Below are 23,485 nucleotides of genomic sequence, written 5' to 3' on the forward strand. Positions count from 1 at the left end.
AACAACCACCCGCCCCGCTATGTCAATCATCTGTTGCATTGTTACTCACTTGTAGTACTAAATAGTTTAAGTATCTTAGTATAATTAAGGAACTATACAATCGCATTTTATTTTTTACACTTTCTGTATTGATGTCTCTACTTTTATTAAATCACCTGATTATATCATTAAGTATCAGTGTTTGTAGATCCGCCATTGAATATATTTTTCATTGTACAATTCCCCTGTATGATCCTTTGGCTAGTTGGAATTAATTATTGAAATAAATATCTATTATTTATGTGTGTATGTAGTTCTATCTAGTTTTATTTTCATACTGTGTAGTAAAATACTAAATGGCTTTTTAGTGTATGATAATGCCGTACATTTATTTAATTGTAATGTAATTGCTCTTTTGCTGAAAGTTTTATTGTATAGTATTGAATCAACATTTCAAAAAAAACTATTATCACCGCAGTTAAGCTGGTAAACTGTCAACTCGTACTTCTCTATCGAAATTCGCTCACAGAGAATCCATTTTTTTCTCCTGTTTTGTTGTCTACCCTTCCGCGCCCCCACTATATGCGGCAAAATCGCGGCACTATTTGTTGCCTATACATTTTGGGCCCTAACCCCTCCCCACTTCTAATTCCCAATCGCCGCTGCTAGCCGCAGTGTCTGGGATTGTGCTCAAAATCAGGAGTGGCCGCCTCATGACCGGGAAGAAAATATCGGTTCCCTTTAAAAGGTCAAAGACTTAAATATTCTTTCACTTGTCCTGAGTTTAATTTTTTCGCCGAGCTCGATAGTTACATTCGCTTAAGTGTGGCCAGTATCCAGTATTCGGGAGATAGTGTGTTTGAACTCCACTGTCGGCGGCCCTGAATATGGTTTTCCGTGGTTTCCCATTTTCACAAGAGGCAAATGTTGGGACTGTATCTTAATTTAAGGCCACGTTCGCTTCCTTCCCATTCACAGGTCTTTGCTATCCCATCGTCGCCATAAGACCTACCTGTGTCGGTGCGACGTAAAGCATAGTCTAAAATAAATAAAACATATTTTTCTTCTACAAACTGTGCCATACATTAAATCTACTTCCGCGATGATATAATCCAATGCATAAAACCTTATAAAAGATTCTGCACTTTATTTCAAGTCATTGATACTCATTTTGAACATGTATAGAGGATGTATTTTTGTCAAAGCAAAAGATGGGGTATGTTCACATAAAAATCGAATTCCGCGCACCACACATGTCAAACAAGAGCACGTGGTCGTGTTGACACCTGTCAAACAAGACCACGTGGTCTTGTTTGTAAAAATAGCACGTGGTACTAGGCGTCAATGACCTCGCTAGGGGTCAATGACCTCATGGGAAATACTGATTCAGTACCCATTGTTTTTGAATCCTCCTTGTTACACTACTGTTGTTCTTTCTTACAATGGTAGGGCGCGATGCTATTTGACAATAAGGTCATGGTCGAGACCGCTAACATTTCAGCCAGCCTTCGCACAAAAGAATTACACAGAAATAGGAGAATATGACCCCCAATGAATTGTCATACAAGCCCGTGTGGTTTCTCCTTTTATTCCCCTCTCTAGTGCAAATTCACGGTTGAGCGAGACGGGCATGTGAGCAGGTGGGGAAGGAAGTAACTTACCCTCTGCGCTTGTTTGGTTCATGTTAGATCTCAAGTCATTCGCTACTCCATCTCCCCGCTCTTCAGATGTGTGCATGTGTTATGCTTCTGCATGGATATGATCAATGAGATACAGAGTGTAATGTAGTACTGGGCGGTTCTGAGGGCTGTACTGCTTTCCTTGCCTGAAATGAATATATCTGGCCACGGGATTTTAATGAACACTTCGGAGTTTTAGGTGCTAAAATGTTATTTTAGCTGCCTAAAATAGTTTTCTCAAATAGGTTCAAAAATAATTGTAGGCAGCTTCAATTAAATCTTTAATAGGCATAAATTAAAAACCATTTTTATTTTGCTAAATTGATAATAAATCGTTAGGAGGAAATCTAAAACAAGTTTTACTCACCTGTTTGCTGCAAACGTCACAGAATATAATTTTAATTGTGTACGTGCTTAGGGGCAGCAAGTATCGGAATGTCCTTCTCATCAACTTCGATAGCCGTTCACAAATCTTATCACGCACCTTTGCTTTTATACTGTTCGAAAATTCTCGACTGATCGTACGATAAGGTTCGTGATTGGGAGACCCATATAATAGAAAGTTAATAGGCCTACCATTCGTAAATAAATGGCCTGAACATGCCTTGCTTGAATAGAATACTTCTACTTTTGGCTGCGTTGAGTTAACTCATACTTACGAAATACATGTTTTCCTACAACACGCAATTCTGCACCTCTTTTGACTGTACATGGATAACATGTTAATTGCAGAGAGTCCACGTACAGTGTATGTAGTTGCTGTAAATGTCAAGTCAGTTCGGATCACCCGCCAAATCACTCCATGGCGGAGACTGGGGTTTTGGAGGGAAGTATCCCCGTCGCTCTTCTCAAATCCATAACAAAAAGATTACTGGAAAACTGGAATTTCAGAGTAGTGCAGCTTAACCTTGCTTAACCCATCTCCCAGCAGACCAACCAAGTTTGGGACTTCCCCTCTTTATTTATTTATTTATTTATTGCTATTTGCTTTACGTCGCACCGACACAGATAGGTCTTATGGGGACGATGGAATAGGAAACGCCTAGGAATGGAAAGGAAGCGACCGTGGCCTTAATTAAGGTACAGCCCCAGCATTTACCTGGTGTGAAAATGGGAAACCACGGAAAACCATCTTCAGGACTGCCGACAGTGGGGTTTGAACCCACTATCTCCCGGATGCAAGCTCAGAGCTGCGCGCTCCTAACCGCACGGCCAACTCGCCCGGTGACTTCCCTTTTAAACCTTGTTACACTGTAATTCGTGACTCGGGCCCCAATCTATCTATAGGAGGAGCATTATTTTTGTCTGGCCTAAGGGGGGGAAAGGGGAAATGGCACTCTGTCCCCTTAAGATCATCTTTCTATAGATTTTAGACTGCTTTACATAAAAATATACGTTTTCCTATTATTTACTATCCTCTTGAGTCTAATGGGCACTAGCTACCAGCTACTTGAAGTTATTCTCTTTGAAAGTATTCATTGGTATTCATTCATTTTATAAATCTACGGTAATTTAGGGTAAAATTTTGATAATGTTAGGGTAATTTCACTTGTATTTGTTGGCAATACTGATCTTGAGTTTGTTTATTCAACCGCATCGCTGTCTCCGCCGCTCCGCATATACGGTGGAGGTTATGTAGTATTTGTGATTCTTAGAACACTGAAGTTAATTATGAGGAATCGCCTGTATTTTGGTATTAAAAACTGTTTCTTCACCACCAAATGTAATTTGTGTCATTTTCATCCATCTTCATTAATATTTCGTGAGTTTCATGTGTTTTCTATTTTAGGTTAGGTTTTTTTTTTTAAATACAGTACAGTTTACAGCCAAGAGCGAATAAATGACCTTAATTTTATGTTAACAGGTAGTGTATCAAGCAATGCCGACCTTCGAAACAGACGTAACTCGATGTTTACAGAGGAACGAAGGCGACAACGAGAAAGTATTGGTCGTATTGAAAAAATTGAAGTGCATTATACAGGTGTACCAGAGGATACAACGCTGGTTATGAATAAGCATATATCAACTCCATTTCAATGTGCTCAGCGTAAGTCATCTATCTACCCTAACAGATTAACCGTAGTTCACGCCTTTATTGTTCTGTGTTTGATCTCGTCCTGATCTGACATTCATTCCTTGGAGGTTATTTTCTTCGGCTAGGGCATTGATAATAGTAGGCCTACTCTGTGATAATACTTGAGACAATATTTATACAGTAACTTTTTATGTCTTCCATCAAGAACTAACAAAAAATGGTATGGCTGAGAAGGGACGAGCAAAAGAAGATAAGGAAGAGAGTAATCCCATGCTACTCGTACGTTAATTACCTAAATATGTAGCTATGAATTAACAACATGGTAGGCCTCGCACATATATCTTTGTCTATCCTTTCTGGCTAGCCATTGTGCTTATCCTTGTGGTTATTTCTGTCTTCCTTCCGTACTCCTTACCCTTAATTATTTTTATTAATGTATATTGCAGAAAGACATGAAATTATGTAGGGTACCATCATACAATTAGGAATATGGAGTAACATTTCTAATATTTCAGTTTGGGTGGGTTTGAACCCCATTGTCGGCAGTACTGAAAATGGTTTCCCGTTTTCACACCAGGCAACTATACCGTTTATAATTAAGGCCATGGTCACTTCCTTCCCAGTCGTAGCCCTTTCCTATCCCATCATCACCATATTTCCTGACCGTGTCAGTGCTGTTTAATAGTAAAAAAATAAATATACAATAGCCTAGTTTCAGTAATTGGTGTATCCCAAGTCTCTAAATGTTTAATCATTTTGAGATTTATTTGCACTTTCATGCCCTACAAATTTCAGTGCTTTGTTTGTATCAAGGTAGCCTATAGCATTTTGATTACCTGGGTGGGTCTGGAGGAAAACAGTTGTTTTGGTTTAAAAATTCTCACATGCCTAGACCTCGACTGTCTTGATGATGCAAACTCGTGCCCTCATCCCGAGGTTGTGCAGCTCTATTCAGGCATACTCCCAATGGAGGTGAGCTGCATGTACCATTTCAACCACATACCAGCCCTACTGCCATTCTTAAATTTCTGATAGTACTGGGAATCAAACCCGGGCCCACGAGGATGGCAGCTAATAACACTAACCGTTACGCTACGGAGGCGGACGTCTTGATGATTAACCAGTGCTTATCATTCCCCTATATTAGCAGAGAATGTATTGAGATAGGTAATTGGCCTAATATGCTATTAACAGAAATCTTTGTGATGCATGTAAGCTCCCACCAACCCTGATGAACAGTTCAGCAGTTGTATCCATTCTATCGTCGCCATAAGACGTGTCTGTGTCAGTGCAACGTAAAGCCAATAGCAAAAAGAAAAAAAAAAAAGTATCCATCCTCCCTCTTATATTACATAACTTGCCAATTTAACATTCTGTTCTTATAGGCCTAATGGAATTTATATTTCTCCATTGTGTTGTAACACAAACTGACCACAAATATAACCGAAATTGTTTAGACTATTTGTGCACCTACTCATTATTATTATTATTAATAATAATAATAATAATAATAATAATAAATATGTTTTACTAACTTTCCCAAAACGTCTTAGCAATCCAAGAAGAAAAATTAACAAAGAACATTTCTGGACCTATGGTCAATAACTTATAGGCCTATGTCCAAATGTTTTGAAATTATTTAAAAAAAGATTATCTAGACAATTGATAGAGAAAATCCGCCACCTGGGTGACAGGCCAAAATCTAGATCGGTGGTAATGGATTAATTTAATAGGCTACTTTAAATGTAGCTAGGTTTTCAGCTATAAATCTCTCCTCAACAACACTTTTATTTAAGTGGGATAGGATAAACAAGGTGTTTCAAGTATGGGTTTACTTACACCCCTATTTTACAGGTCTTCTGTTCATGACTGTTGTCATCTTCTCATTATCAGCAATTTATTTCACAAATAATGTAAGAAACAAAGGATCACTTTTAACGACATCATGTGTCATAGGGGCTTGAAATTAATTTAAAATACAGTATGATGTTGACTAGTCTATTATGTTCGGATGAGAATGATTTATCTTTCTTCATCACATAATAGGTAAAACATTGTAGCTACCAATAATACTATATATCATCATTGCACCTCAAAATGCTGTATGTGAAAATATTGAGGGGGGAAAATGCTGACCCGCAGCAAATGTATCACTTAGAATGAAAATTCTATGATATAGTTCATGTAATACTGAACCTTATATGACAGAACCTTTCTGGTCAAAGTTCTTTTTTTTTTTCCCAGTTGCTTTACGTTGCACCGACACAGAGAGGTCTTATGGCAATGATGGGACAGGAAAGGCCTAGGAATGGGAAGGAATCAGCCATGGCCTTAATTAAGGTACAGCCCCAGCATTTGCCTGGTGTGAAAATGGGAAACCACGGAAAACCATTTTCAGGGCTGCCAACAGTGGGGTTCGAACCCACTATCTCCCGGTTGTGAGCTCACAGCTGCGCGCTCCTAACTGCACGGCCAGCTTGCCCGGTGGTCAAAGTTCTAAGCTGAAATATTATCACATAGCATTTTTTCTAGGTGCAGTGACGATATAGTTATATGTAATTAGTTTGTTGCTGGAAGAAATCTTGACAGAAGACCTTAAGAAGTTGACACACTACTTTAAAATGTAGGGACTTAAACCAAATACCAGCAAAACTGAAGTTCGCTGCCTTCATCTAAGCAGCAAAATAGCTAACAGGGAGTTAAAGGTGTACATGGACAACCGGCAGTTGAGACACGATAGATCCCTAAATATCTAGGGGTCAAATTGGATAGAACATTGTCTTACAAACAACATCTCCAGAATGTTGCTGCAAAAGTAAGAACTCGCAACAACATAATTCATAAACTATGTGGAACAACTTGGGGATCAAGGGCTACAGCTCCAACAGCTCTAGGGTTGGTGTATTCGATTGTTGAATATTGTGCTGCTGTCGGGCTAAATAGTGCCCACACAAATATCATACATAGGGGCCTACTCAACTGAACACCATGATGCATCTCATCACTGGCACAATCAAATCTACTCCCTTACAGTGGTTACCAGTGTTAAGTCGTATTTCTCCTCCAGATCTCATACATAAAGATGTTCTATGAGAATTCAACAAAATAATGAATAATCCAGAACTGCCGATACATGATGATTTTGCTGATGCAAATACTAATCGCCTGCATTCAAGAAAACCACCAAGAAGAAATGCCACGAACTTGAGGAACAGCAGCTACCAAACTTCCGTTGAACAGCAGCTACCAAACTTCCGTTGAACGGCAGAAGAGACTCGACGACAAATACTACCCAACAAAGCTTCCTGTGAAGAAGATGCCGCCACGTGGTTTCATCGTCCCTCATAGACTATGGTCCATACTGAACAGGATTCGAACCAACCGCAGGAACTGTGCAGTCTTCCACTACAAGTGGAACAGAAATTAAATGCCTGAATGTGCAGTAAGTCAGTTACCATCAAACCTCAGTAAACAACCAAGGGACCAATTCACACACGGGTTACGCCCGATTTAAATTTCACCTACTAGATAAGTAATTCTCCATTAGGAGACCAATGTCAACACATTACTGCACAAAATAATGTCTGAAACACAACGCGAGGAATCCCATAAAGGCTAATTTACGCCGATCTAGGCGACGTTTTATCATCAGTGAACTTCGTTTTTCAACCATCACATGTGATTTCAGCATTCCTCATCATGATTATTCTTAAAAAAACAGCATCATAGTTTATAATAAGAGCTCACCCTGATATGAAAAACTGTTTTTATCATAAACAGTCTAATGCAATCGAGCGTAGATATAATGAACAACGATTTTTAAGAACATATAATCGCTACATACTATCTTAACATTTTAAGTCATCCATTCCATTTTACATTTTAAGCAATTTTAATGATCAATTTTTGTTTTAATAGACACATATAATCTTATTGATTATTTTTAAAGTGTTAAATTCATATATTTTTATCAATGTATATTAGACATTCTTTTGTGATATACACCAGGATCAGGGCCCTGACCCACCAATGATTTATGTTATCTACGGCTGATGATGCTCATTAAGATTGAGCGAAATTAATTTGTAATTAAATGGTTTCATCCTAAATATAAGGTTTTTGTGTATTGGAAAGGTGGTTTTTTAAATATAATAATTTATTACTCTGAAATCCAATACGGTTGTAAAATGAGATTTATAACTTGTAATAAAATGGATATTTGCCGCAATTTGTTTTCTTGAATTCCTACTTTATCTTCATATTATAATCTTTCCTCCGTTTAAAAGCTCTGCTCAAGCTTATTCATCTACTAATGTCATTCCACACCTTTCTCCACTGACAGCTCGAAATACCACATGTATGAGCAAGTACAATTTGAGGGTCCACTTGTTCACTGCACAAAATAATCGATAGATTATTGTCTCATTATCCTTTTATTCGCGGAACATGTTTCATCTGATATTTGGACATCATCAGCCACTACCTAAGAACAAAGATTGAAATTTAAAGTAAATTAAAACAGGTTTTTAAGCAGTATTCCTGGTGCTTAAGCTATCCTGTCATATATATAATCATTAATACATTCTTCTCCTTTTTCTTCAGCATTTCTCCCTCCCCTCCTGCTAGCGGGGTCTGCTACATGGATTTGTTGTGTCATTTATTTCTGTCCTGGGCCGTGTCAGGGTGGAAATTGATGCTATTCAGGTCTTTGTGAAGGGTATCGGCCCATCGCTATTTCGGTCGTCTTTTTGGTCTCCTACCTGTGACTTCTAGTATATAATCCGTCTTTGCGGTAGTGTTGGCGTCTGCCCTTAGTACATGTCCAAACCGTTGTCGACGACTTGTGCGCATTTTTTCTTGAATCTGTGCAATGCCAAATCTCTCCCTGATGGCTTCATTGGAAGTGTGATCCAGTTTAGTGACGCCAGCATCTTAATCTCCATGATGCCTAGTCTATACTCTGTTTCAGTCGTAGTCGGCCAACATTCGCTACCATACAGTGCAACAGGTTGGATGACAGTACGATAGATTTTTGATTTGACATTAAGGTCAATAAAACCCAAAACTACGACTTCTTGCTTGTAACAGTTCTTATAAAAGTACACAAGACGACAGGCAGCCAGGCAGGTGACGGCACTTCAGTTAGCTGCGGGGAGGTGACTTAAAAAAACTACATGTACCATATATCCTCAGAGATACGTTCATAAGAATATACATGGTCTGTTTTATTAACAACAGCTTGAGAAGTTCCCTTTTCTGCACAATTATATTTAAAACCTTGTTTTAATAACACTTGACAACCAGCAATCTATAGAATTCTACAAGATATATAATCTCTCCAAATCAAGATCAAGTAAAGATTCCTTTTTACATGTGTGTGTATGTTTTTTAATAAACAAAGTTCCTCGCAAAACAAAATAATGATGATTACGATGCTTGTTGTTTAAAGGGGCCTAACATCTAGGTCATCGACCCCAAAATCAAAATAATCTAAAACTAGAACTGTTAATTAAACACTCAACAATAACTCTAAAATGACAAAAGAGTTAGTAAAATATCAATCACCATCACAATAAAGAAATCTACAAAAATTTGCTTGACACAAAATTAACTGGTAATATAAATCCTAAAAATAAACATTCAAGAAAGTATCCGGGCAACGCATGGGGCAATTTCATGTCAAGACACATTATTTCACCTGTTCATAATGAATGCTGCAGAGCAGTACGGGGCCTCTAGTACAGTATTATAGCCATTCACACACAAAAATAAATTGAAAATGTTCTTTTTAGAAATATACTCAGAACATTTAATTTGTAATTTCATGTCTTCAAATTTTGACCACCTAAAAGAACTTTGAACAATACACCTTTATAAACAGTCTGTTGCACTAACAAAGTATACTGTACAGCATTTTTAATATTACCCTGAATGAGCAAATAAAGTTGAAGAAACTTATGCAATTATACTACCTTGTATATGTATTTAACAGTTGTTGTTGTTGTTGTTGTTGTTGTTGTTGTTGTTGTTGTTTGAGTCATCAGTCCATATACTGGTTTGATGCAGCTCTCCATGCCACCCTATCCTCTGTTAACCTTTTCATTTCTACATAACTACTGCATCCTACATCTGCTCTAATCTGCTTGTCATATTCATACCTTGGTCTACCCCTACCGTTCTTACCACCTACACTTCCTTCAAAAACCAACTGAACAAGTCCTGGGTGTCTTAAGATGTGTCCTATCACCTGAGCAACTTAATCTCCATGACGCCTAGTCTATACTCTGTTTCAGTCGTAGTCGGCCAACATTCGCTACCATACAGTGCAATGTGTTGGATGACAGTACAATAGATTTTTGATTTGACATTAAGGTCAATAAAACCTAAAACTACGACTTCTTGGTTGTATGGTAAGTATCATCTCATCAAATTTGGCCAAATCGATCTTCTCCCGCCAATTCGATTCAGTATCTCTTCATTTGTGATTCGATCTGTCCATCTTACCTTCAGCATTCTTCTGTAACACCACATTTCAAAAGCTTCTATTCTCTTTCTTTCTGAGCTAGTTATCGTCCATGTTTCACTTCCATACAATGCCACCCTCCACACTAAAGTCTTCAAAAACATCTTTCTAATTCCTATATCAATGTTTGAAGTGAGCAAATTTCTTTTCTTAAGAAAGCTCTTCCTTGCTTGTGTTAATCCGCATTTTATGTCCTCCTTACTTCTGCCATCGTTAGTTATTTTATTACCCAAGTAACAATATTCATCTACTTCCTTTAAGACTTCATTTCCTAATTTAATATTTCCTGCATCACCTGCCTTCATTCGACTGCACTCCATTACTTTTGTTTTGGGCTTATTTATTTTAATCTTGTACTCCTTACTCCAGACTTCATCCATACCATTCAGCAGCTTCTCGAGATCTTCTGCAGTCTCAGATAAAATAACAATATCATCGGCAAATCTCAAGGTTTTGGTTTCCTCTTCTTGGATTGTGATTGCCTTTCCAAATTCCTCTTTGATTTCCTTTACTGCCTGTTCTATGTAAACATTGAAAAGGAGGGGGCACAAACTGCAGCCTTGCCTCACTCCTTTCTGGATTGCTGCTGCTTTTTCAAAGCCCTCGATTCTTATAACTGCACACTGATTTTTATACAGATTGTAGATAATTCTTCGTTCTCGGTATTTGATCCCAATCACCTTCAGAATCTTAAATAGCTTGGTCCAATCAACATTGTCGAATGCCTTTCCTAGATCTACGAATGCCATGTACGTGGGCTTCTTCTTCTTCTTCTTCTTGATTCGATCCTCTAAGATCAGACATAAAGTCAGGATTGCTTCACGTGTTCCTACATTTCTTCTGATGTCAAATTGATCTTCTCCCAACTAAGCTTCAACTTGTTTTTCCATTCTTCTGTAAATAATACACGTTAAAATTTTGCAGGCATGAGATACTAAACTAATGGTGCGGTTGTTTTCACACCTGTCAGCACCGGCTTTCTTGGGAATAGGTATAACAACATTCTGCCGAAAATCGGATAGGACTTCTCCTGTCTCATATATCTTACACACTAAATGGAATAGCCTTGCCATGCTGGTTTCTCCTAAGGCAGTCAGTAATTCAGAGGGAATATCATCAATTCCAGGTGCCTTGTTTCTATTTAGGTCGCTCACAGCTCTGTCAAACTCTGACCGTAAAATTGGGTCTCCCATTTCTTCAACATCAACAGCCTCTTCTTGTTCCAGAATTTGTGTAATCAGAACTTGATCACACTGAGAGCAACTTAACAGGGAATTTTGATTTTTTTTTTTCTTTTTTTTTTTTTTTTTTTTCTTGGCGTATTGATTCAAGATTTTTACTAATGAATGGTTTGTTGATTCAGATATCTCACAAATGCTGACAGAAAGATCAGCATTAGCTCTGGTGGATGAAGTAGCACTCTGGGATATGCACCGTCCTCTGGATAAATCATGCCAGTTAAAGTTCCTGCATTTTAAAGACAGTGATCCTTATCATGTTAACAAAGCATTTTGGAGAACGTGTTCCATGATTCTTGGAGCTGTAGTGGAGAAGAGTTTTAAGGATAATATTCCAGTCATACTGCACAGCTTTCCTTCCCCAAATGGTAAGTATTACTGTTGTCTTTAAAATAAGAAACCTACATTATAGAGTAACTTCAGTTTCATGTTGTTTGCTGTGCAGTCTCATATATATATATATTTTTTTTTCCTATATTTACAGTGAAGAGTGGTAGCTTTGTGTATGATGTCGAGCTTGGTGTGGAAAATTGGCAGCCTACTCAGGTAACAACTGTTTTAACTGCATTCAGCATTGCTGTTCTCCCATCCTTTCCTCAGTTTCTTTATCCCCTTGTTTTACAATTTACCAGGCTGAGAGTTACTCAAATATTAGAAGTTGACAAGTTGGCAAATTCAATCACTGCTCAGTCCACTGGTATTTGAAGGTGCTCAAATATGATAGCATTGTTGGTAGATTTACCGACTCATAAAATAATTTGTACAGAGAAAAACATAAAAGTAGTTAATGGGATATAAAACCAATTACATTGTCATTTTTTAAGATTTAAAACATTCTGTTGTAAACATGAGTTGTGCATGAAGTTTTGCATATTTTATTATTGCACTTGGGTTTCACTTTGAATGTCATACCCTACCTGTTTCCAGGCCTGCCCAAAAAAGATGGGGAGCAAAGAGGACACATTTCAGGAGGCCCAAACTTTTATTTTAAACACTTAAACGCCGGTTTAAAGTCGTGCTAACACGTCAAAGGTTTTTGACAATGGAAGGATGGGAAAGAGATAGGATTGGGAAGGTAGTGGCTGTGGCCTTAATTAAAGTACAGCCCCAGCATTTGTGGGATGTGAAAATGGGAGACAACGGAAAACCATCTTCAGGGTCGTTGACGGTGGAATCCTAACCCACTATCTCTCAAATGCAAGTTCACAGCTGCACGACCCTAACCACATGGCCAGCTCGCTTGTTCCCAGAAGTTTAGTGGATTTGGTAGCCCAATAAAAAAATGTCAGCTAAAAAGATTTACATATTTAGCCTAATGTTTCAGAACAGCTCTCTTGAAATCATTTTATAATGCTGTGATTTTTTGCCTTCAGTTCTGACAATTGAAATTCAGATGACTGCCAGATCAGCTATTTTGGTTCAGCCATTGAGCTTTTATCATTCTGTTTCTGACGAAAGGTAGTATGTATCATAGCTCGAAGCAGATATATGGTAGCTGAATACTTTACTAATTTTTATTATTATTATTATTATTATTATTATTATTATTATTATTATTATTATTATTATTATTATTATTATTATTATTTATTCTTCCTCAAATGATTGAGTTTGCCAAACCAACAAAGAACATCATACAATATAAATTTAGTACCTAACCTGAACCAGAGCATTACCAATTTGAATAATGTGCCTCTTGGAGGTTTTGCGTTACAGAGGCTGCACCAGGCTTGCAATAGCAGCATGAAATAATGTGTAAAGCATACTGTATAGAGCATAATTTCAAGCAACATTGGAACTACTTTAGGCTAATCTTTATTTGTGTGAATTCCACTGGAGAAAGGGGTTGCAGAATCTCACATGGACAACGAAAAATATTCATGAAACCCAGACTTAAAAAGTTATTGACATTAATATGAATAATTTTCATACTTGTTTGGAATAATATGAACACCGGGTGAGTTGGCCATGCGGTTAAAGGTGCGCGGCTGTGAGCTTGCATCCGGGAGATCGTGGGTTCGAATCCCACTGTCGGCAGCCCTGAAAATGGTTTTCCGTGGTTTCCCATTTTCACACCAGGCAAATGCTGGAGCTGTACCTTCATTAAAGCCACGGCCGCTTCCTTCCAATTCCTAGGCCTTTCCTATCCCATCATCACTATATAAGACCTATCTGTGTCAGTGTGACGTAAAGCCACTAGCAAAAATATATATATATTAAGTCATATTTCTGAAAAAAGAAACCAAAAGAATATCCTTACATCTGAATCATTATTGTACAAATTTTATTTGATATTTGGTGATGATGTTGAGGGAGCGGGGGGGGGCAGGGGCCCAGAATTTATTTGTGTCATTCTGCATGTTTCACAAGTATTATTAATGACATGTTAGTAAATTAAGTGACAATAGTACGCTCTCACTTTTATTTTTTTTTAAATTTTAGTTTATTTTTTTGCTAGGGGCTTTACGTTGCACCGATACAGATAGGTCGTATGGCGACGAAACTTTTATTTTAGTTTCTATGCATCTTATCAAGAGAGATTATTCACTTACATATTGTAGGTTGAAACAATGAAGAATGAAACAGTTAGAAAAATATGGCATAGCCAATATAGGAGCAGTACATAAAGCAGATTTTGAGTCATAAAAGGTTTTAAGTTGGGCATCACCCCACTCAAATTTAGCATCTTTTCTTCTCAAAGCATTTAATGGAGCTGCTCGTTCAGCAAAATTGGGAATTAATTTACGGAAGAAATTAATAATGCCAATGAACTTGGCTGCAGCCTTGACTACTTTAGGGGTAGGAAAATTTTGAATGGCAGCAGTACGAGATTGATTAATAGAAATACCTTTCTCAGCACAGTGTGCCCTAAGAAGGACATCTGGGGTTGTGCGAAAGTAACCTTGCTAGCCTTAAGGGTTAGAACTGCTTTATGCAGTCATTCAAGGACTTCATTGAGATGGACAAGGTGCTCTTCAAATCTTTCACTGAAAATTACCATATCGTCCAGGTAATTGTACACAGACTTGAATTTAATGTCTGACGAAACCGAGTAAGGACAACAGCACCCGTACTTAATACAAAAGGCACTCTTTCAAATTCATAGAGGTTCTAGTCAGTGGCAAAAGCAGTGAGATGCTTGGATTCCTCAGCAAGAGGTATCTGATAATATGCCCGATTCAAATCAAAAGTGTTAAAAATTTTGGTATTAGCAAACCAAGAGAAACAAGAGTGCAAATCAGGAAGGGGAACAGATTAAAGGACAACTCTCTTGTTCAACAACCTATACTTAACGACATGACGATAACCACCCTGCGGTTTAGGGACAATGAACATGGGAGAAGAATAAGCAGATTTAGAAGGACGTACTACACTGTCAGCAAGCATTTGATCAATAATAGCCTTAAGGGCTTTCATTTTGGGAGGCGACAGCCGATACGAAGGAGAGCGAACAGGTAAATTATCAGTGACTTCAATTTTGTACTCTGAAACATTAGCTACACCTAACTTGTCAGTAAATACATCTGGAAATTTATCGCAGAGATTCTTGAGTTGGTTGGCCTGATCATCAAGCAAATGGTCAAAATCAAAAGCTTTGGGTTCACCCGTATCTTCATGAACAGCGTTGACATGACAAGGAAGAATAGGGGAGCGATTACACAGCTTAAGAATTCTCATGGAAAATCTAAAATGGAAATCATTGTACTGCAGGTCCAAAATCATACCAGTTTTGGCAATAAAATTTGCACCCAAAATGAAAGGACAAGATAAATCTTTCGCAACTAGTACTGGCATTTTCCATGTAAAATCATGGATTCTGATTTTGACATCTAGAGATCCTATTATATTCAAAGAGTTACAGTTAGCAGTTTGGCAGGTTAAAGATACAGATTTCAATGGAGGTAACTTGCAAACAGTTTTCATCAACTTATACCAGTTCTCACTCATCAGTGTGATGCTACTTTCTGAAACTACCAATGCACAGAGAGGTTCATTATTTACCTCTAAGCATATGTAAGGTAATTTACATGGAGGGATAGCAGAAATGCTGCAAGATTGTAGGAAATTGACCCTAGGTTCAGACTGGGACCTGTTATCAGCCACAGAATTTGGTGAATCATCCTTTAGCATGCAGTTATAACAGACAAAACATGAAGCTACACTTTGAGGTTTGCCCCAAGGGGCACTGTCTAGAGAAATGCCTATTCGACCCACAGTACTGACAAGAATTATCGGTGGAAGAGACTGTACCCACATCAGGTTTTGAATTGCCTAAGGGCCTAATCTTAGGACAGTTCCTCTGGAAATTTTCAGTGGGACCACCCACATCAGGTTTTGTATTGCCTAAGGGCCCAATCTTAGGACAATTCTGCTGGAAATGTTCAGTGGAGCCACAATTAAAACATGCACGAGAATTACGTGGCTTGGAAGAAAGAGAAGGAGCGGTTTTAGTAACCTGAGGAAAAGACATGGTCATAGGAGGGGAAGCTAACACAATGTGTAGCTGGTCGCATACCTGCCAAGTATTTCGATTTTTCCGTAAAATGTACGGTTTTGAGTGTGTTTTATGGTTGTACGGATGAACAATGTTATTGTATGGATTTTTAATAACTGCGCTTGTTTTTTCTTTCTGTTTCCAAATCGGATTTGTTTGACTTTCAAACTAGCTGAAATTTGACCGGTAAATGTATCAATAATCACTTTATCGATTATCGTTGTGCTTTTGTCACCTGTTTGACCTCAACTGCTACTTCATTCACTGAGATGTTTGCAAACAAGTAGCAGGCTGTGATTTAGAAGGAAATAAATCAGTGAAAAATAATAGGCTGTGAATTTATATATAACATTTTAGTAACTGCATAGTGCTTCGTAGCAGTTGAAAGGCTTTCTTTGTGTGTATGGATATGAGGTTATGAGTAACATTGGCAGTTATTCTGAAACTTGTGGAATTGTGTGGCGAATTTGTAAGCGATTTAGTATTTCTAGTGGTGTTCGTAATGAGTTCAACTAAGAAACGATATGATCAATCTTTTAGGGAGGCATATTCTGCTCAATTTCCTTGTTTTATGCGATCACGGAAGGGCAAAATATTTGCATTCTGTTCCATGTGCTTGTGTGATATAAACGTTTCTCACGGAGGTAGAACAGAATTAGTAAATCACATTAAATCTGTTAAACACGTCTCCAGTACAAAATTTAAGGATGGCAGTCAGAAAATTAATTTATTTTTTACCTCTTCTGGAGCTGACATTGATATAGTAAGAGCGGAATGCTTGTTCACTTCATTTTTAATTGAACATAATATCTCATTAGCTGCTGCCGATCATGCTGGTGCTCTGTTTAGGAAAATGTTTCCAGGTTCAGAAATTGAAAAAAAAAAAAATATATGGCTCTGGTCGTACAAAAACCACACACATTTTAAAAGAAATGGCTACGGATTCAAGAAGTGAACTCGTTGGTTATATGCAACGTGAACCATTTTCTTTAGCTACATATGGGAGCAATAATAGTAATGCTAAGCTTTACCCTATTGTCGTCACCTTTTTTGTGGCAAAGCAGGAAAAGATAGTTAGCTCAGTGTTGTCTGTTCCAGCCTTGGTGGATGATTCAACGGGACGTAATATTGGTAATTTGATAGTTTCACAGTTAGAGTGTTACAAAATACCCATTCAAAAGTGTGTAGCATTCTGTTCCGACAATGCTCCAGTCATGATTGGAAAAAAAGAATGGAGTTGCTGCTGTTTTAAGGGAAGCACAGTCATCTGTCTTTGTACTGGGTTGCTCATGCCATTTATTTAACTTGGCTGCTGAGAAAGGTGCAAGCAGTTTGCCTGTTAAAGTTGATGAGCTATTAGTCGACATCTTCTATTATTTAGAAAAGAGTTGTAAGAGAAAGGAACGCCTTAGGAAATTCCAAGAGCTTCACAACAAGGAAACGAAGAAGATACTGAAACATGTTTGCACAAGATAGCTATTGTTAGGAAGATGTCTGCAGAGGCTGTTAGAGTAATGGGATCCACTACTGGGTTTCTTTAAAGATGAGGTGCTTGTTAATGCTCAGTGTGCATCAACTGCTAGCTTAACATCGTTTACGATCCCAAAAGCCAAGCCTGGTAGTTCCAAAGACCATGAAAAGAGGAAAGCTACTGTGTCATCAGAATTGGTCGCTCCCAAAAGATTTGCATGTGTCTCAAAATCTGACACTCCTGTGTTAAAAAATAAGAACATTATTTGAAATCGTGAAGAAAATTTTTTTATGGTTCTGTCATCAGGCTTAAATAAGGTATACTGTGCCTTTCTATATGCTGTCATTCCTTTATTTGAGAATCTTAATTCTACACTACAGAGTGCTTGCCCTCACATTCATAAACTACTAGAACTAATGACGAACCTGGTAAAGCAGCTGCTTTCCAGATTTGTTAAACCAAAAGTGATCACAAGTTCACTTTTAGTAAAAGTTCCATACCATTCTATTGAGAATCAGAGAGACAATGATGAGCTAGTCATTGGCGTTGAGAAAATGAACTTGGTGAAGAAACTTAATGATAGAGATAAATCAGCATTCTTTTCATCTGCCAGGGGTTACTTCTGCACAGCATGTGATTATATTATTAACAAGTTCCCTCTCAATGATGAAGTACTGAAACATGCAAAGGTTGCAGATGTTTCAAAAATTGAAGATGCCCAGTTTTCTTCTGTACAATTCTTTATAGAGAGATTTCCATCATTGTTGCAGAGGAAGGACATTGAGTCGGTTGAGGATGCAATGAATGTGCTTCAGAACCAATTTGTGGTACTGTTGAGAATGAGAATCGGACAGATGAAGCCAAATGGGCTCGCTTGATGAACATATGTGGAGCTGATGGTGTTCCTAAGTATGATAGGATATCCAGACTAATGCTTTCTGTTCTGACTCTACCGCACAGCAATGCTGAGTGTGAACATGTGTTCAGCTTGGTGAAAAAGAACCAGAATCAGTTTAGGTCCTCAATGTCAAATGAAATTCTGGATTCTATTTCTGTTTTGAAAACCAGAAGTACTGGTCCATGTTACTCGTAGTTTTTCTCCAGAATTTATGAAGAAAGCAAAGAAAGCAACCCATCTTCATCTGTCCTCTCCAACCTGTGATGGATAATAGCCTGCATACTGTGAACTTGATAGAATTTTGTAAATAAGTGTACATGTTTATTTTAATTTTGACGGTGACATTCATATTGTGACCCGCAAGTTTAAAGTGCAGAAAAACCCTTTTTTGTGTACTTTGTGAACTGTTCCCAGTGTAGGGTGACCAACTCTAAATTTTCAAATGGAGGACAGACTCTTAACAAAAGGAGGACTTTTCATAAAAATGTTCTAAAAATGGAGGACAAATGGAATTTTAATATTTACATACAAAATTTAGTATTATAACTGGTATGATGATGAAGATGCTGAAGTTGTAGCTATTTTATGCTGATACTTATCGACTGCACCCACTTTCGACAGCAAAGATAAATTATTTTCTTGTAATAAATAATTATAAACTCTCTACATGACATGTTTTTAAAGTTGTACTTCACTATTATAATACCCTTAACCGACTCGGTAAGCAAACGGTTTCTTTCTTCTGACCACTGTGTATTAATCAGGGAAAACACTCTTTCAACGATTGCATTTCAACCTGGAATAGCGAAATAAAACTGACAAATTTTAAGCAGCTCACTAAATGTTAGAATGTCAGGGCTATATTTGAAAAACTCACACCACTGCTTATCTAATGTTGTGTGTTTATCAATTTTGGAACTCTTAGTGTAATTCTGAACATTGTAAAATTGGTCACAAAGTTTAGAATAGTCTATCTCCCACACCTTTAGATTGCAAATACTCGAGACAAAGAAGAACATCTTCAAACTGAATGTCTTTCATACCATGAAGCTTCATCCATTGGAAACACTTAAATTCTCCCATCATAGGGTTAAACCACTTTAACAGGTATTGAATGCATATTTCATAAAAACCAACAACATGTTCTACAAATGCAATGCATTCTCTTTCGAAGCCATTTTCATTGAGGGATTTTAGAGACGTTTTGACTTAGAGGTATGAATTTATTTTCCATCCTCTCATTCAGTGTGGCCAGAGTTGAACCTAATATATCACAAACTTCTGCTATAGAGAGCGTTTCATTTTTAATGTATGAAATTGTGTTGTGAAAGATGTGCATAGTGGAATGAACAAACCACAGGTAAAGCTCAGAAAACTCGTTTTCAAAAAAGGACCTAATTATAGCAGGAACAGAATTTGAAGGCTGAAAAAGAGAGTACGACTTTAGAGCTGCAAACAGTTTTAGCATTCTTTCTACTACAGGAAACAAACCTAACCACCTTGTTTTGCTGTGATACAAAGTTGTTCATAATTTATTTCAACAAAATCGCAGAATTCTTTGAGTTGTTCAGTGCAAATTATATAGATATGGAAATAATTGAAGACTTTTAAAATACTCTACATCAACTTGCGGTACATTAGCACCTTGTTGCAAACAATTATGCAGTATATGTGCTGGGCATCCAACCTCGATTATATGTTCATTTAATTTACTTTTAAGTGCTGAAAATACAATTTACAATTGATTTGATTTTAGTTTGAATACCATTTTCTTTATAGTCGAAATATTGTATAACAATAGGAATAAAGTTTCAAAGCCCCATGGTTGCTACCATCAGTACCCACTCTGAACAAAGGAATACTATTATTCAATGTTTTAGTGATAATGTCAATGGAATGAGGGGCGATTACATTATTTATGATAGCTTCAGTTTTGGTTCTAGCGCATGATATTTTGTTATCAATCTCAGAATCTGCAAACAGCACTTTATCCAACTTTGATGTGCAGTTCATAGACCTATACGACTGATGGTGAGAAACAGTGTGATATGCCATTGTTGCCTCTGTTGCCCGAACTTTCCTGTCTAGTGGGGGAATGTTTAATCGGGAAAAATGAATCCATATTACTGCTAGAAGAACTGCTTCTAATTGTTTTTCTATGCTTTTCAGTAGCAATATGTCTCTCGAGATCACCTGCACATTTGTTTCCAACAGTTACATAACAGTCACTAATATAAAATTTCGCCTCACTTTCGTTATGTCCCTCTCACCCTCTCTAAAACACTGGTACTTCTGTTTCGGTTTCTCTGAGAACTTACATTTCCTCGTTTGTACCTCGCCACTTTTGAGTGATGACATACTGATATTATTCAAATTTCATAATAAAATCACAAACACTTCACTCACACAGAAGGTCCGAATCCAACTAGCACAAAAACAAAACTACGTAATACCGCAGCCAGCATTACTTGACTAGTTAATCCCCGCCGAGAATTCCCCGGCCCCGACCAAGCACATTCAGATCACATCGGGCCGTGTCACAACTTTTGTGGCAGGCCCTTCAGACAGCTCTAACTTAAGATATGATTTATTATTAAGTGAGTAAATGACGTAGTCTGTAGGGGTATCCAGAATATGGACTGAGATAGAGAAAGTGCAACAAAAATGGCTTTGCAACAGAGAAAACAATAGGAAACTGAATGACTAAGAATACAATATGCAAAAAGCCAGACATTTAATAACAAATAATAAATGCTGGGCGGTTAGTCACCCTATCCCAGTGTTAAGTGAAAACAGATGAGTACTCATAAAGATGTAACTTTGTGTAAGTATTTAATTTCAGAGGTGATCATAACATGTATTCGACTTGTATTAGTATTGTTTGTAATCTCCCCCCTTGCCGTCCTTTTTTCACTATTTCTCAAGACTTTGCGACGAATCGGCACGTTGTTAAAATTTTTCCGCTGGATTTCTCTTTTTGAAAGTTGGCAGGAATGTGGTCAGCATATCTTCGGCAGAAACAGTGATAGCTTCCAATTGAGCAAAAGTTGCTGGTCGCGGTGAAAGAGCAAGATATGACCGATAGTTAGGGGCAAGTCCCTCAACTATGCTGGCAATCATTTGAGACTCAAAATAGTTGAGCATAAAATTCTAGCATAGAAAATATCCTGAATATACAACGATTCGTTCAAATGCTGCACTCTGAAATAATGTTTCTGCACTAACGAAGACAAGGCACGAGAAGGAATAAAGAATTAAAGTATATGTGCATGAAATTGATCCACTGCGACGTAAAGCCCCTAGCAAAAAAAAAAAAAATGATCCACTGTCCATCTTTCAGAAATGGCTCTAATGATATGCTCAGACAGAGCTCCAGATACATGTGGATATAAGACTTGAAAAATGTGATCGCTACTTATAGCCTGATCCTTAAATTTTATTAAAAACTGAAGGAAGGAAATAACCTTATCAATAGAGTTAGCAGTAAACTTTGACACTCCCTTAAATACAGCAGTCAATGGATGAGGTAAATTGGAAAAAATCTGGGAGAAGGCAGGTGTAGGAGGTATCTGGGAAGCACTAGAGTGGTCCTGAGAAGGAATTACAGCAGCATAGTAACCTTGATTCGAGTGCCCTTGAGAAAAAGATGGGGTACTGAAAGTGAGGTTAGGACTAGCGTTAGACTGCAATGAAACAATCACAGATATTCTCATCTGCGAAACATTCTCACGAATTTGAGAAACCACCGGAACATTGACCACTTGTTTAGGGGTTATACAACCTAAAGTAACACTTGGACAGGGCGATATTTTTGCATCATCACATGAAAAACAGGTTATGTAGCAACAGTACGCTCACACTGAGTCACAGTATAGTTACCAGGTGCCATAGGGAAATTAGAAGAATACCAACATGTGTAGAAGACCCATTACATGAATTACTTACAGGCACCAAAGCACCTGAAAAGAAGAGCAGAAGAAGATCCCAGGGGAACATTACCCGCATTAGATTCCAGAACAACATTATCACTAGTGACCACAGTACAAGTTTGAGAAGCTGAAGATATAGAAATTGGAGTAACACTTTCACATGATTCAGAAGGGGTAGACACTTGAACCTCAGAACTTTAGGCAACTCATTCCCTTCAAGCAAGCCTACGATTTCATCAAATATCCTAGAAAATTGTGTTAATAAAGATTCACACTTCTGCCGCTCATCTACTGACAAATTGAGAGACAACAAATCCCGAATTCAATCCAGATAATGTTGTAGTTGCGCTTTCACATGTGTTAATTGACCATGCAAGGGCTCAGAAGAACAAAAAGACACAAGAATTGCATTAATTTCTGACAATTTATCTATAACCACTGCCAAAAACTCACACAATTCATCTGTAGTTAACGCAGGAATAGTTACCTGCACACTAACATCAAAGGATTGTAATAGGATTCAAGCCTGTGAAATAAAATTTCTTAGAACTGCCCCCAAAAGACACGACTTGATCACATGAAAAATGATGAGATCCGATCTAACCTAGGTCTAAATGTATCGATGGAGGAAAGACTTAGGTCATCTAGACTTAAATGGTTTGAGCATGTTAAACGAATGAATAGCACAAGATTACCATGTGCTTATTTGGAAAAGAGAATAACAGGTAGAAGACCCGCTAGAAGACCAAGAAGAAGATGGATGGACCAACTGAGGGAAGACGTGGAGAGAAGAGGATGGAATTGGCAATCTATCATGGACAATAAAATCTTTTTGAATAGGCAACTTTGGAAGACGCTCGTTTTCAAACACCCTACCTGGCTCGCTGGAAGGTCAAACTGATGATGATGATGACTATACCTTATACTAGAAAAGATTGTGCAAAAAAGTTGCATGAGAATTTTCACAGGATCCAGATCTGAGGGGAGAAAATTATGCACTTGGTCTATGCTGATGATATGGTTCTGTTGTTTAGATCTAGGGAGGGAGTGATGTGGACAATTGAAACCGCAAAGACTGCTACAAGCAAGATTGCGCTTCTTGCGAACGAAACAAAAATGATACCTCCTGATAAGTAGGGTACAAGCTGATGTAGAGGCAAGTCCAACCACTGGTAGTTGGGAATTGTTTTTAGAAAAATATCCATAAGTTCAGATACCCAGGTATAATTTTCATGGAA

General features: G+C 37.7%; 1 protein-coding gene across 1 annotated transcript in view; it reads left to right on the forward strand.

The window, feature by feature from the left end:
- The first annotated feature begins 3,245 nt into the window (after positions 1 to 3,245).
- The window catches only part of mRpL39 (mitochondrial ribosomal protein L39), an 86,166-nt gene continuing 65,926 nt past the window's right edge, over positions 3,246 to 23,485 (forward strand). The window contains exons 1-4 of the mRNA XM_067143011.2: positions 3,246 to 3,420; positions 3,523 to 3,705; positions 11,580 to 11,822; positions 11,939 to 12,000. Coding sequence (XP_066999112.2) covers positions 3,330 to 3,420; positions 3,523 to 3,705; positions 11,580 to 11,822; positions 11,939 to 12,000 — 579 coding nt within the window. The 5' untranslated portion in view covers positions 3,246 to 3,329. The remainder of the gene's footprint in view (positions 3,421 to 3,522; positions 3,706 to 11,579; positions 11,823 to 11,938; positions 12,001 to 23,485) is intronic.

Source organism: Anabrus simplex, chromosome 1 (genome assembly GCF_040414725.1).
Source record: "Anabrus simplex isolate iqAnaSimp1 chromosome 1, ASM4041472v1, whole genome shotgun sequence".
Lineage (NCBI taxonomy): Eukaryota > Metazoa > Arthropoda > Insecta > Orthoptera > Tettigoniidae > Anabrus > Anabrus simplex.